This window comes from Bufo bufo, chromosome 1 (genome assembly GCF_905171765.1).
Source record: "Bufo bufo chromosome 1, aBufBuf1.1, whole genome shotgun sequence".
Lineage (NCBI taxonomy): Eukaryota > Metazoa > Chordata > Amphibia > Anura > Bufonidae > Bufo > Bufo bufo.
In genome coordinates this window covers 625,905,726-625,920,215 of record NC_053389.1, presented here as the reverse complement: position 1 = coordinate 625,920,215, position 14,490 = coordinate 625,905,726, and the positions used below count along the sequence as shown (strand labels likewise).

Below are 14,490 nucleotides of genomic sequence, written 5' to 3'. Positions count from 1 at the left end.
TCTTGATCTAGGATGAGGTCCATATGGAGTAGAAGGTTGAGGAGGCAGTGGATGTGGCAGTGTAGGTGGAAGCGGCGGTGGAGGAGGAGGAGGAGGAGGTAGCCTACACAGCTTTTTGGTTTTAATATTTTTTATTATTTTTATTAGGGTACACTGGGAAATATAACCTGTGATAACCCCCTCCAGCCATGCTAAACAAATGTTCAGACAATACACTGGCTGCAGGGCAGGCCAGCACCTCCAAGGCTTAAAGGGCAAGCTCAGGCCATGTGCCCAATTTGGAGACCCAGAAGTTGAAGGGGGCATACCCATCAGTCAGTACATATAGGCATATGCACACATACTGCTCCACCATGTCGCACGTATCCGTAATGTCCACGATCCAATTGGATATCTGCTCTATCAACTTTCAATGTTCTTTTCTGTGCCTACTATGTTGATCACGGTTAGCATCAAATCAGGGTTTCACGCCGGAGAGGGAGAGTGAGAAAGAGAGACCACATCCAAAGGAGGTTAATTGTTTCAAATTAAATATGATCGAGTGGAAAAGTGGGACAAATTATTGAAGCGCAAATGTGGGACAAGTTGTTAAAGTTTAAGCATTTAATGAAAGGAGGTGGCACGCATCAATTAAAGAAGAATTTAATGAAATTTAATTCCCTGTCACCTATGCAGAGCAGGGGTTTAATCACGGCAAAAATAGTCAAATGTCACCCAAGAATATAATAGACAAATTAGTGAAATGATTTTAACCTGTCTACTAGGTACAGCAGTGGTACATCACTCCCAAAAATTGGTGAATTTTACCCAAAAATGTAACAAACTAATTTGTGAAATGTTTTTACCTGCCTACTAGGTACAGCCGGGGTATATCACACCCAAAAATTGGTTAATTTCACCCGAATATGTAATAGACAAATTAGTAATTTTTTTTTACTTGTCTACTAGATATAGCAGTGGTACATCACACCCAAAAATTTGTGAATTTCACCCGAATATGTAACAAAAAAATTAGTGACTTTTTTTTACCTGTCTACTAGGTATAGCAGTGGTATATCACACCCAAAAATTGGTTAATTTCACCCGAATATGTAACAGACAAATTAGTGAAATGTTTTTACCTGTCTACTAGCTACAGCCAGGGGTAAATCACACCCAAAAATTGGTGAATTTCACCCGAACATGTAACAGACAAATTAGGGAAATTACATAAAATAAAATACGTACAAATAAAAAAAAATAAACTTGATTTATGAGGTGGAGGTCCATATGGAGTAGGAGTTTGAGGAGGTGGTGGACGTAGCGGTGTAGGTGGAAGTGGCGGTGGAGGAGGACGAGGTAGCTAACACTGGTTTTGGTTTTATTTTTTTCATTTTTATTTTTTTCATTTTTATTTTTTATTAGGGTACACTCCAAAAGAGTGGGAAAAACAATGAGCCATTGCGCTTTGGTATAACAATGGCTGGTTAAGGCCGGTATACATGTCTATTCTGCACAAGGTACGGACAAGTCCTGTGGGATCCATCCCTGGTTCATTTTAATGAATGTGAGCTTGTCCACATTGGCTGTGGACAGAGAGCTGCGCTTGTCTGTGATAACGCCCCCTGCTATGATAAACACACATTCAGACAATACACAGGATGCAGGGCAGGCCAGCACCTCCAAGACGTAAAGGGAAAGCTCAGGCCATGTGCCCAATTTGGAGACCCAGAAGTTGAAGGGGGCAGACCCATCATTCAGTACGTGTAGGCGTGTGCACACATACTGCTCCACCATGTTGCTGAAATGCTGCCTCCTGCTAAGACGTTCCATATCAGCTGATGGTGCTGGTTGTTGTGTGGGCTGACAAAGCTTTTCCACATTTCCGCCATGCTAACCCTGCCTTCTGAGGTGCTGGTGGTGCCCCAGCTGCGTTGGCGACCTCTTCCTTGTCCTCTGCCTTCGCCTTGTGCTTCCACTATGCCCCCGCTGTCCTTGTAACACCCAGTAATCACCACAAGTTAGAATGTGGGCAACTCTGTGGTCGTTGTGGAGACACTGCAGCATGTCATCGCTCATGTGTGCCAGGCTGCCCAGAGGCAACGAAAAGCTGTCCTCTGTGGGAGGTGTATCATCTGTGTCCTTTGTATCCCCCCAGCCACGCACCAGTGATGGCCATGAGCTGGTTTGGGTGCCACCCTGCTGTGAACACGGTTCCTCCTCCTCCATCTACTCCTCCTCATCCTCCACCTCGTCATCCTCCAGAACTGTGCCCTGGCTGGACAATTGTGTACCTGGCATTTGTGGGTGCAGAAACCCACCCTTGGAGCCACTTGTGAATGATTGGCCGGAAACCCTATCTAATGATCCCTCTTCCTCCTCCTCCTGTGCCACATCCTCTTCCATCATTACCAGCAGTGTTTTTTCAAGGAGGCATAAAAGTGGGATAGTAACGCTGAGAACGGCGTTATCGGCACGGCCATGTTGGTGGATTACTCGAAACAGCGCAACAAGGAACAGAGGTCTTGCATGGAGGCCCAGTCATTGGTGGTGAAGTGGTGCTGTTCGGCAGAGCGACTCACTTGTGCGTGCTGCAGCTGAAACTCCACTATCGCCTGCTGCTGCTCGCACAGTCTAGCCAGCATGTGCAAGGTGGAGTTCCACCTTGTGGGCACGTCGCATATGAGGCGTTGAGCGGGAAGGCCAAAGTTACGCTGCAGTGCTGACAGGCGAGCAGCAGCAGGGTGAGAACGCCAAAAGCACACACAGACGGCCTGCACTTTCTGCTGCAGCTCTGACATATCGGGGTAATTTGTAAGGAACCTCTGCACCACCAAATTCAGCACATGCGCCAGGCGAAGGATGTGCGTCAAACCGGCTAGTCCCAGAGCTCCTACGAGATTTTGACCATTATCGCACACCACCAGGCCGGGCTTGAGGCTCACTGGCACCAACCACTCATCGGTCTGTTGTTCAAGGCCCGTCCACAGCTTCTGCGCATTGTGGGGTTTGTCCCCCAAACAGATACGTTTTAAAACTGCCTGCTGTCGTTTACCCTTGGCTGTGCTTAAGTTGGTGGTGAAGGTGTTATGCTGACCGGATGAGAAGTCGGTAGAGGATGAGGAAGCGGAGTAGGAGGAGGAAGCAACAGGAGGCAAACTGAAGCACCCTACAATCCTCAGCGGTGGAAGGACATGCGCCAAACTCCTATCCGCCTCAGGCCCAGCCGCCACTGCATTTACCCACTGTGCTGTTATGGAGATATAACGTCCCTGACCGTGCTTACTGATCCATGTATTCATAGTTAGGTGGACCTTGCCACAGATGGCGTTGCGCATTGCACACCTGATTTTGTCCTTCACTTGGTTGTGCAGGGAAGGGATGGTACGTCTGGAAAAGTAGTGGCGGCTGGGCACGACGTACTGTGGACAGCCACCGCCATAAGGCTTTTAAAACTCTCTGTCTCCACCAGACAGAATGACATCTGGACAGTAATTTTGAAATGCTGGCATTCAGGGCCAGGGATTTGCGGGTGGGTAGGGGGGTACTTCCTCTTCCTCTCCAGTGTTTGGGAGATGGAGAGCTGAACACTTCCGTGGGACATTGTGGAGATGCTTGTTGACCCAGGTGGTGGTGTTGCTGGCAGATCCTCTGTATTTCTGTCCTAAACGTGACAGTCACTTATGCACGTGTAATCGCAGATGTGCAGTATATCAGAGGCTTTTTTCACACCAGTATGCCAAAGCCGTATTTATGGCCTAAATGTGACAGTCACTTATGCTTGGCTAATGCCAGATGTGCAGTATATTAGAGGTTTTTTTTCACCCTAACCAAAAAGCGGTATTTCTGGCCTAAATGTGACAGTCACTTATGCATGTGTAATCCCAGATGTGCAGTATATCAGAGGCTTTTTTAACACCAGTATGCCAAAGCCGTATTTATGGCCTAAATGTGACAGTCACTTCTGCTTGTCTAATCCTAGATGTGCAGTATATTAGAGGGTTTTTCACTCTAACCAAAAAGCTGTATTTCTGTCCTAAATGTGACAGACACTTATGCTTGTCTAATCCCAGATGTGCAGTATATTAGAGGTTTTTTTTCACCCTAACCAAAAAGCTGTATTTCCGGCCTAAATGTGACAGTCACTTATGCACGTTTAATCCCAGATGTGCAGTAAATTAGAGGGTTTTTTCACCCTAACCAAAAAACTGTATTTCTGTCCTAAATGTGACAGTCACTTATGCACGTGTAATTCCAGATATGCAGTATATGAGAGGCTTTTTTCACCCCAGTATGCCAAAGCCGTATTTATGGCCTAAATGTGACAGTCACTTATGCACGTGTAATCCCAGATGTGCAGTATATTAGAGGGTTTTTTCACCCTAACCAAAAATCTGTATTTCTGTCCTAAATGTGACAGTCACTTATACTTGTCTAATCCCAGATGTGCAGTATATTAGAGGGTTTTTTCGCCCTAACCAAAAAGCTGTATTTCTGTCCTAAATGTGACAGTCACTTATGCACGTGTAATCCCAGATGTGCAATATATCAGAGGCTTTTTTAACACCAGTATGCCAAAGCCGTATTTCTGTCCTAAATGTGACACTTACTTATGCTTGTCTAATCCCAGATGTGCAGTATATTAGAGGGTTTTTTCACCCTAACCAAAAATCAGTATTTCTGTCCTAAATGTGACAGTCACTTATGCACGTGTAATCCCAGATGTGCAATATATTAGAGGCTTTTTTCACCCCAACCAATAAGCCGTATTTATGGTCTAAATGTGACAGTCACTTATGCTTGTCTAATCCCAGATGTGCAGTATATTAGAGGGTTTTTTCACCCTAACCAAAAAGCTGTATTTCTGTCCTAAATGTGACAGTCACTTATGCATGTGTAATTCCAGATATGCAGTATATGAGAGGCTTTTTTCACCCTAACCAAAAAGCTGTATTTCTGTCCTAAATGTGACAGTCACTTATGCACGTGTAATCCCAGATGTGCAATATATTAGAGGCTTTTTTCACCCCAACCAAAAAGCTGTATTTATGGCCTAAATGTGACAGTCACTTATTCACGTGTAATCCCAGATATGCAGTATATTAGAGGGTTTTTTCACCCTAACCAAAAACAGTATTTCTGTCCTACATGTGACAGTCACTTATGCACGTGTAATCCCAGATGTGCAATATATTAGAGGCTTTTTTCACCCCAACCAAAAAGCCGTATTTATGGCCTACATGTGACAGTCACTTATGCTTGTCTAATCCCAGATGTGCAGTATATTAGAGGATTTTTTCACCCTAACCAAAAAGCTGTATTTTTGTCCTAAATGTGACAGTCACTTATGCTTGTCTAATCCCAGATGTGCAGTATATCAGAGGCTTTTTTCACCCCAGTATGTCAAAGCTGTATTTCTGGACTTGCAGATAGCCTATGCTGGTGCACTATCGTTGCATGGCTGCCGATCAGGTATTGATATTGACTAACTGAAGAAAAAAGATTCGTTTTCAGCAGTAGTTGGCTCAGGGTAGGCTTAAAAAAATTGTGCACTGCACCCACAAAACACTTTTTCTGTAGAACGCTGAGTACATAAACCAGTTTTTGATAAGATTGTTCCCTGATCTCTCCCTCACAGCAGCTGCAGCCTCTCCCTACACTAATCCGAGCAGAGTGACGGGCGGCTCTACATGACTCCAGCTTAATTAGAGGCTGGGTCACATGCTGCAGTTAGCCAATCACAGCCATGCCAATAGTAGGCATTGCTGTGATGGCCTTTTGGGGCAAGTAGTATGACGTTTGTTGATTGGCTGCTGTGCAGCCTTTCAAAAAGCTCCAAGAAAGCGATGAACACTGAACCCGAACCCGAACTTTTACCTAAATGTTCGGGTTAGGGTCCGGGTGTTGAAAAACCTAAAGTTCGGTATGAACCCGAACTTTACAGTTCGGGTCCGCTCAACTCTAAACAGCATTATCCAACGCATGTATCTCACAATGAGAGATGCAGCAAAAGCTGCAAAATTCAGTATTTTGCCCAAAATGGGTGTTTTTTTATTTACAGAATATGACAGCAGTATTTAACGCTTGTATATCACACTAACAGATGCAACCAGGGCTGTACAATTTTGTATTTTGCCCAAAAAGGGTGTTTTTTTAATAACAGAATATGACAGCAATATCTAATGCTTGTATTTCACACTGACAGATGCAGCAAAGGCTGCAAATTTAGTTTTTTGCCCAAAAAGGGTGTTTTTTTTAATAACAGAATATGACAGCAGTATCTAATGCTTGTATTTCACACTGACAGATGCAGCAAAGGCTGCAAATTTAGTTTTTTGCCCAAAATGGGTGTTTTTTTAATAACAGCATAGAACACCAGTATCTAACGTGTGTATCTCACAATGACAGATGCAGAAAAGGCTGCAAAATTCAGTATTTTGCCCAAAATAGGTGTTTTTTTAATTACAGAATATGACAGCAGTATCTAATGCTTGTATTTCACACTGACAGATGCAACAAGGGCTGTAAAATTTTGTATTTTGCCCAAAAAGGGTGTTTTTTTTATAACAGAATAGAACACCAGTATCTAACACGTGTATCCCACAGTGACAGATGCAGCAAAGGATGCAATATTAAGTACTTTGCCCAAAATGGGTGTTTTTTAAACCCAGAATATTATTACCGTATTTCAAGCTTGTATCTCACACTGACAGATGCAGACAAGGCCGCTAATTTAGTATTTGGCCCAAAATGGGTGTTTTTTTAATAACAGAATAGAACAGCAGTATCTAACACGTGTATATCACACTGACAGATGCAGCAAAGGCTGCAAATTTAGTTTTTTGCCAAAAATAGTTGTTTTTTTAATAACAGAATAGAATACCAGTATCTAACGTGTGTATCTCACAATGACAGATGCAGCAAAGGCTGCAAAATTCTGTATTTTGCCGGAAATGGGTGTTTTTTTAATTACAGAATATGACAGCAGTATCTAACGCTTGTATTTCACACTGACAGATGCAACAAGGGCTGTAAAATTAAATATTTTGCCCAAAAAGGGTGTTTTTTAAAACCTAGAAAATTATTGCTCTATTTCTAGCTTAAATTGCACACTGACTAATGCGGCATAGGCCCCAGATTGAGGGTATTGCCAAAAATGGGTGTTTTTTAAAACCCAGAAAATTTTTGAAGTATTTAAAGCTTGTTTTTGACAATGACAGATGCAGCAAATGCAGCAAAATTAGGATTTTGCCTTAAATGGGAGTTTTTTTTAATAACAGAATATGTTAGCAGTATTTAACGCTTGAATTTCACAATGACAGATGCAGCAAGTGCTGTAAAATTTATTATTTTGCCCAAAAAGGTTGTTTTTTAAAACCCAGATAATTATTGCTGTATTTCTAGCTTAAGATGCACACTGAGTAATACGGCATAGGCCCCATATGGGTATTGCCAAAAACTGGTGTTTTTTAAAACCCAGAAAATTATTGCTGTATCTCACAATGATTGATGCAGCAAAGGCTGCAAAATTAGTTTTTTTGCCCAAAATGGATGTTTTTTTTTAATAACAGAATAGAACACCAGTATCTAACATGTGTATCTGACAATGACAGATGCAACCAGTGCTGTAAAATTTTGTATTTTGCCCAAAAAGGGTGTTTTTTAAAACCTAGAAAATTATTGCTGTATTTCTAGCTTAAATTGAACACTAACTAATGCGGCATAGGCCCCTGATGGAGGATATTGCCAAAAATGGGTGTTTTTTTAAATTAAAACCCAGAAAATTATTGAAGTATTTCAAGCTTGTTTTTAGCAATGACAGATGCAGCAAATGACGCAAAATTAGTATTTTGCCCTAAATGGGTGTTTTTTTAATAACAGAATAGACAGCAGTATATAACGCTTAAATTTCACACTGACAGATGCAGCAAAGGCTGTAAAATTTAGTATTTTGCCCAAAAAGGTTTTTTTTTTTAAAACAGAAAATAGATTGCTGTATTTCTAGCTTAAATTGCACACTGACTAATGCGGCAATGGCCCCAGATGGAGGGTATTGCCAAAAATGGGTGTTTTTTTAAAACCCAGAAAATTATTGCAGTATTTCAGGCTTAAATTGCACACAGATAAAAGCTGCAAAGGCCACAGATGTAGGGTCTTGCCAAAAATGGGTGATTTTTTTAAACCCAGAATATAATTGCAGTATTTCAAGTTTCTATTTGTCACAAATGCACATATGCTGTGCTGGTGCACAGAACTTGCATAAAATGGCCACCGTCGCCCACCTAACTAACAGACGGATAAAAGTTATTTTTCTGGGTCACTGGGCTCAGGGCAGGGTAAAAAGATTGTGCACTACACCCACAAAACAAAATCTAGGTAGATCGCTGAGTTAACAAGCACTTCAGATTAAAGATTCTGTCCTATTCTCTCCTTCACAGCAGCAGCATCCTATCCCTACACTAATCAGAGCAGAGTGACGTGCAGCGCTACGTGACTCCAGCTTATATAGAGCCTGGGTCACATGGTGCACTGGCCAATCACAGCCATGCCATAAGTAGGCATGGCTGTGACGGCTTCTAAGGGCACACGAGTTAAATGTTTGTTGATTGGCTGCTCTGCATCCTTTCAAAAAGCGCCATTAACTCGCCGAACACCGAACCCGAACCCAAACTTTTACTGAAATGTTCGGGTCCAGGGTCCAAAAATCCTAAAGTTCGGTACGAACCCAAACTTTACAGTTCGGGTTCACTCAACCCTATTTATCATTTTTACTAAACCGGTATCATTTTAATCAGCAGGGTCAACTCTAACAGATAGTTCATATGTCTAGCTTAATATGGCTTATCCTGCAGACAGGGGTACTTTAAGAGATTACTGACGTATCATGTGAGAAAAAGCCTCAGATTGTGTATCCATGACCATGACAACTATTCCTGCCCATTATACTTTAATAGCTCAACTTTGTCCTAGGGAAACTGACCTTCATGGAAACTAGATCTCTTCTAACAGGCAGCCATAGCTTCAACCTCTCCTAACCCTACAAAGAGTAGCATAGTATAGGGACAGGTCCTTTCTCTCTGATTAGCTAAAATGAAACAAAAAATATTGTGCAGTTTGACTAAGACTACTTTCATATCTGCATTTTTGCTGGATCCATCATGAATCAGCGAAATTGCTTCCGTTAGGATAATACAACCGACTCTATCCATTATGAACGGATCAGGTTGTATTATCTTTAAAATGACCGCTCCGACACTAAAACCATTGTAAGTCAATGGGTGCCGGATCAGTTTTCTTTTGTGTCTGAGAAAATGTATCCGGCACCATTGACTTACATTGTGTTTCATGCCGGATCCACCTTGGTCCGGATCCCATGACACATACAAAAACGCAGCTTGCAGCGGTTTTGTGTCCGGCATGGGAATGCAATGAAATGGAACAGAATGCATTCAGGTACACTCCTTTTCTTTCAGTTCAGTTTTGTCCCTATTGACAATGAATGGGGACAAAACCAAAGCGTTTTCCTCCAGTTTAGAGATACTCTGACAGATCTCAATACCAAAAAGGAAAATGCAGACGTGAAAGTAGACTAAGGGCGATCAAAGAGTATACTGGACACATATTGGTAAATTTATCATCATTCCCAGACTAGATGTCTGGTGTAAACAAGTTGAGAACTTTGCGTTTGTGACTTTTTAAACATCATTGTGCCTAAATCTAGACACATTTATCTCCTTTTATGTCAGTTCTAGCATAAAAAAAGGAGCTGCCATAGATTTCAGTCTAGAACTAGCACATCATAAATTAGGCGCATCCTCCAATAGTGCAGGGGATAGATTTATAACATGTTTAGTTTATTAGTCTGCTTTATTCATGAGCAGAGTACTCCCCCACCTCTCTTTGCCCTCTTCACAGTCAATGAGGAGCTGCTGTATATGTAGAAATGTGGATATAGAATTTGAACAAAAAATATCAATTTTAAAGGCTATGTACACTTTCGGGACATTTTTTTATGATTGCATTTTACTCATTTTTGGATAAAAAACATTTTTCAATTGGTCTTTATTTAAAAAAATATATTTTCTGTCACAAAGGGTTAACTAGCTGTATCAATGGTACTTTTGCTTAGTGCTGGCCATCTAATAAACCTTATCCCTAAATTATTAAAAGGTCATAAAGACTTATTATGTAGGCCACTTTCTTATCAGTAAGATAAGAATTAAGCTATAATGAGTGTTTAGGAAGTCAAAGATCAGAGATAAGGAGCCGTCAGTTGAGCTGCCCATTAGAACAGAGTGAAAATTCAGAGCTTGTTACTAGAGAATGTCAAAGCTGCACAGAGACAGGGGTTAAAAACTTTTTTATATGGACCAATTGAAAAAATATATTTTTAGCTTAAAATGAATAAGCTTCAAACTTGCCCCCAAGGTTTACATGGCCTTAAATACCAGACACAGTGTTAATATTAAATGGTCACCAACTTTTCACACACCATTTCATAAATCAATACTACCGTTAGGCCTGGGCCTTCTGCCTTACCTCCTACTGTCTCACCTGTCATATCCCCAGCATCTCCCTCCTCTCTGCCAGTTGCTGTCTCCGTCAGATGTTGCATGTGCGTGGCTGCCAGAAGCATCCTCCAGCCGCGCTGCCTCAGTGCTCCATCCCGTGCTGGCTTCCCATAGGGGCGCACGCCTGGAGCTTCCTGTCACTTACGCTTCCAGGGACACGTGCTTGCTGCTTCCCAGTAGGGCCCCTGGGTGGGGTTACAAGGTTAAATAGCAGCTTCCTATTCCAGGAAGTGGCCTGAGCGTTTAGTTACTATCAGTAATAGTGGAAATCACAGTGAACGGGTAGCTTTATAATATTTAAAACATAACATTTAATGATGTACGTAGATAAAATAATGGGCCCTACTATGCTTGACAAAGATGAATAATTGCCACTAGTAACACTTATCTCCTGAAAGAATGGGCGGAGATATGGAGGGACCAATAAGGGATAGTAATAAAGTAGGGAGATAGGATGAAGGGTAGCCAGGTACCAAGGCAGAGAGACACAGTGCTGGGTCACAATCCCTAGATCACCCTGTCTCTCTATATCCTCCTCCTATCTAACACAGTATCCCTATTGCAACCCTTCCTTAAGATGGACTGCCCAGCTTCGCCCGATAGCCAGAAATGGTCCTTGAGGTGGTTACCCTAGCACCAGGGGAGGGGGCAAATAAGATGGTAAAGATAAATGTGATGAATCAAGAGCAAGCGAATCCACAACTGGTGTGAAATCACCTACAGTACCAGACACGTTCATACACAAAATAAGATATGTTATCCAAAATAATTAACACTTAATGATGGTGGTATAGTCCCGACGCGTTTCCTCAGTGTTACCTGATTCGTCAGGGGACAAAATTATATCTAGAGAGCCCTTAGGCTGGGCTCAGTTATCCAACAAAATAGGGTCACAGGGGGCACACTGATAAATCAAACCCACAAAGCTTTTACAGTCTCCCTAGTGGTGGAGAACCGCACAGCAAATGAGGTATGAAGATGAACAATTGTGTGACCTCCAATCGGTCAACCGTTGTAAAGTTAGAGACCGAGACACCCTCTATTTTGAAAGGCCTGTGGTGATTCCTGGTATTTAATCCTCTATCCGTGTGGAAAAAGAGATCTCAGGTGCTCAATGTTTAATGCACACCAATGTCCAGGTATAGGTGTCTAGACCTGGAGGATAAACCAGGAATAACCAGAGGTCAATAGTCTTAACCAAACCGAGTTATATTGTTTGGTAAGACTTCAATCCAAACCTAGTAAACCGGTGATCATATATTCATAAATGCTCCTCATTAACTGAAAGTATCTGTTCAATACACTTCCAATAAGAAAAGCATTCTGTCAGTTGATAGTATCTGTTTAACACACATTGTAACCGATCCCCCACCAGTGATGTCACTAGCGGACGTTTAGGAGACAGTACAACATAACTTATCTCATGCTAATAACAGTCTGGTATAAAAGCATAAGGTAATGAGCAGCTTATCTGTCCAGTCGTTGGTAGTGACCGTTCCCAGATATGGATGGATGGAAGGTATTCCCTGGCGTCCCGCGTGTAGCAGTGGCCTATCAGTAATAGGAAAGGAGTTCTGATCTGATCTCCTGTGTTTGACCCAGCTTGTTTGACCATTCTGTTAGTCTGCCGCTTGCATCGAATACTGGACCTGTCTGACCCTGATCCTCTGTACCACGCTACTATCTGATACCGGCTTCTGACCCCTGGCTTGTCTTTGACCATGCTTCAGCTTCTGCCTCTCACAATCATCATCATCAGCAGCAGCTACTGCCTTTACTCCAGGCTTCTCAACAGATATAAGAAACTTTGTAATAAATCTTATCAGAAAACAAATTGTTTATTGTAGAATTGTCAGATGTTTTCTTCCTCTCCCTTTTCTAAACTATCTTTCTGAACGGTGCAAGAAATCCATCTTGTTAAAACCAAGATTGGCTGCCTGCCTGAAAGAACAGCTTACATAATTCCATAAAAGTCTATAGAGAGGGGAGAAGGAGGAGGAAGTGTATAGAGAAGCAGAAAGATCAGACAATGCAGCCATGACTTATTCATCAGCTAATATAAGTATTATACTGTATCTCACATTTATTTGTATCACTACTGCTCTATACATTTCTATAATGTTCTATAGGACACTTCTCAGTGATTGAGAGTTAGGTAGCAGAATATGCTATGTACCTGTCGTGTCTATGGGCAGGGATGATGGTCAGCTAGTTTCTACCCACAAGCTCACAGACACCTGAGAATTAGAGATGTTGCATGCAAGATACAAGTCAGTAAAGGCCAGATATGGAAAGCTTATTCTAAAAAGTTACTAGAAAGTTTAGGTAGGCTTTATAAACTAAATACTTTAAATGTTACCAGAGCTTGTTTTACATCTTGATTTCTTAAGCTATAGATCATGGGATTTAACATTGGTATTATCACTGTATAGAACACTGACACCATCCAGTCCTGATCCCCTGCATAGGCAGAATTTGGTCGCAAATACATGAAGAAAACTGGACAGTAGAATAAGGCTACACATGTAAAATGAGAAATACAAGTGGAGAGTGATTTGCTTCTACCTCTAGAAGTTCCAATTCTAAATATGGCAAATATAATGTAGGTGTATGATATCACTATACATAAAAAGGATCCCACTTCAATAGAACCTGCAACAACAAATAAGAATACTTGGTTAAGATATGTATCTTTACATGATAGTCTTAAAATGGGATTAATATCACAGTAGAAATGGTTGATATGGGTAGACCCACAAAATGGTAAGATAAATGCACTATATGTATGAATGAATGAATTAACACATCCTGCTGTGTATACTGAGAAAACGAGTTGCAGACATGTTGCTTCGCTTACAATTATTTTATAATACAGCGGTTTACATATAGCTACATATCGATCATAGGCCATCACTGCAAGTAACATTGCTTCAGAGCTCGCCAGATCAATGAAGAAGAACATTTGAATTGCGCAACCAGTAATGGAGATTGTCTTCTTAACAGAGAAGAAGTTGGCCATAATGTTAGGTGTTATAGTTGATGAATAAAAGACATCTACAAAGGATAAGTTCATAAGGAAGAAGTACATTGGTGTTTGCAAGCCTGAAGTTACTGTAATTAATACAATGATCATAAGATTACCCAGGACGGTTACCATGTAGACTAACAAGAAGACGAGGAAGAGAGGAAGCTGAAGGTTTGGGTCGGAGGAGAAACCAGCGAGTACGAATTCTGTGACAAGGGTCTTGTTCCTTTGTTCCATTACTTTCAGCCGAAATGTGCATGAAATACAAGAAGACACCATGCAGAATAATCATACTGCTGCTATTTGTTTTCTTAACTTTATTGCTAATGACATTCAAATCTTTACACAAATAAAATAGTGAATTAATAATAATAATAATAATAATAATGTACAAGAAGTCCTAAAAAACTATTTAAACATACCGGAAGGAGTACAAATAGAAGGAAAATTAGCTTTTTTTTTTTTACAGTTTTTCATATTCATTGTGCTCTATTTGTTCAGATTGTCTGCTCTGTATAAGCACTAGCCCATGACAAGTCAGTCCATGTAGTGCTGGTTTGCACTATAAGAAGGATTGAGTTACACTGTAAACTACTATTACCTAAACCTCCAGTGAGAAAGTTATCATATTACTGCCACACATGCACGTGAAGGGGTATTCCCATCTAGACATTGCATGCAAGTGTAGATCAATGTGACCATTTATCCATTATATGCTTTTCTCAATAGTGGCCCTGACCCTGGTCTGAAGCTCCATTGCATTCAATGGGAGAGTTCCCAGGCATGTGTAGCAGACCAGGAGATTCTCAGTAGAGCTGCAGAGTGCCCAACAGTTACTGCTCATGAAAACTTCTATTAGCAGCACCAGAAATGTGTGTACAGGCAAGCAGTGTGATGATGTCATCAAAGCACCAC

General features: G+C 41.3%; 1 protein-coding gene across 1 annotated transcript; it reads right to left on the bottom strand.

The window, feature by feature from the left end:
• Positions 1-12,882: 12,882 nt before the first annotated feature.
• Positions 12,883-13,812, bottom strand: LOC120986287 (olfactory receptor 1019-like). Its single transcript, XM_040414779.1, has one exon. It carries the CDS (start codon positions 13,810-13,812, stop codon positions 12,883-12,885), a length of 930 nt encoding a protein of 309 aa, XP_040270713.1.
• Positions 13,813-14,490: the final 678 nt, after the last annotated feature.

Coding starts and splice junctions, on each gene's coding strand:
- LOC120986287 (XM_040414779.1), bottom strand. CDS start 13,812: ATGGAACAAAGGAACAAGACCCTTGTCACAGAATTCGTACTCGCTGGT.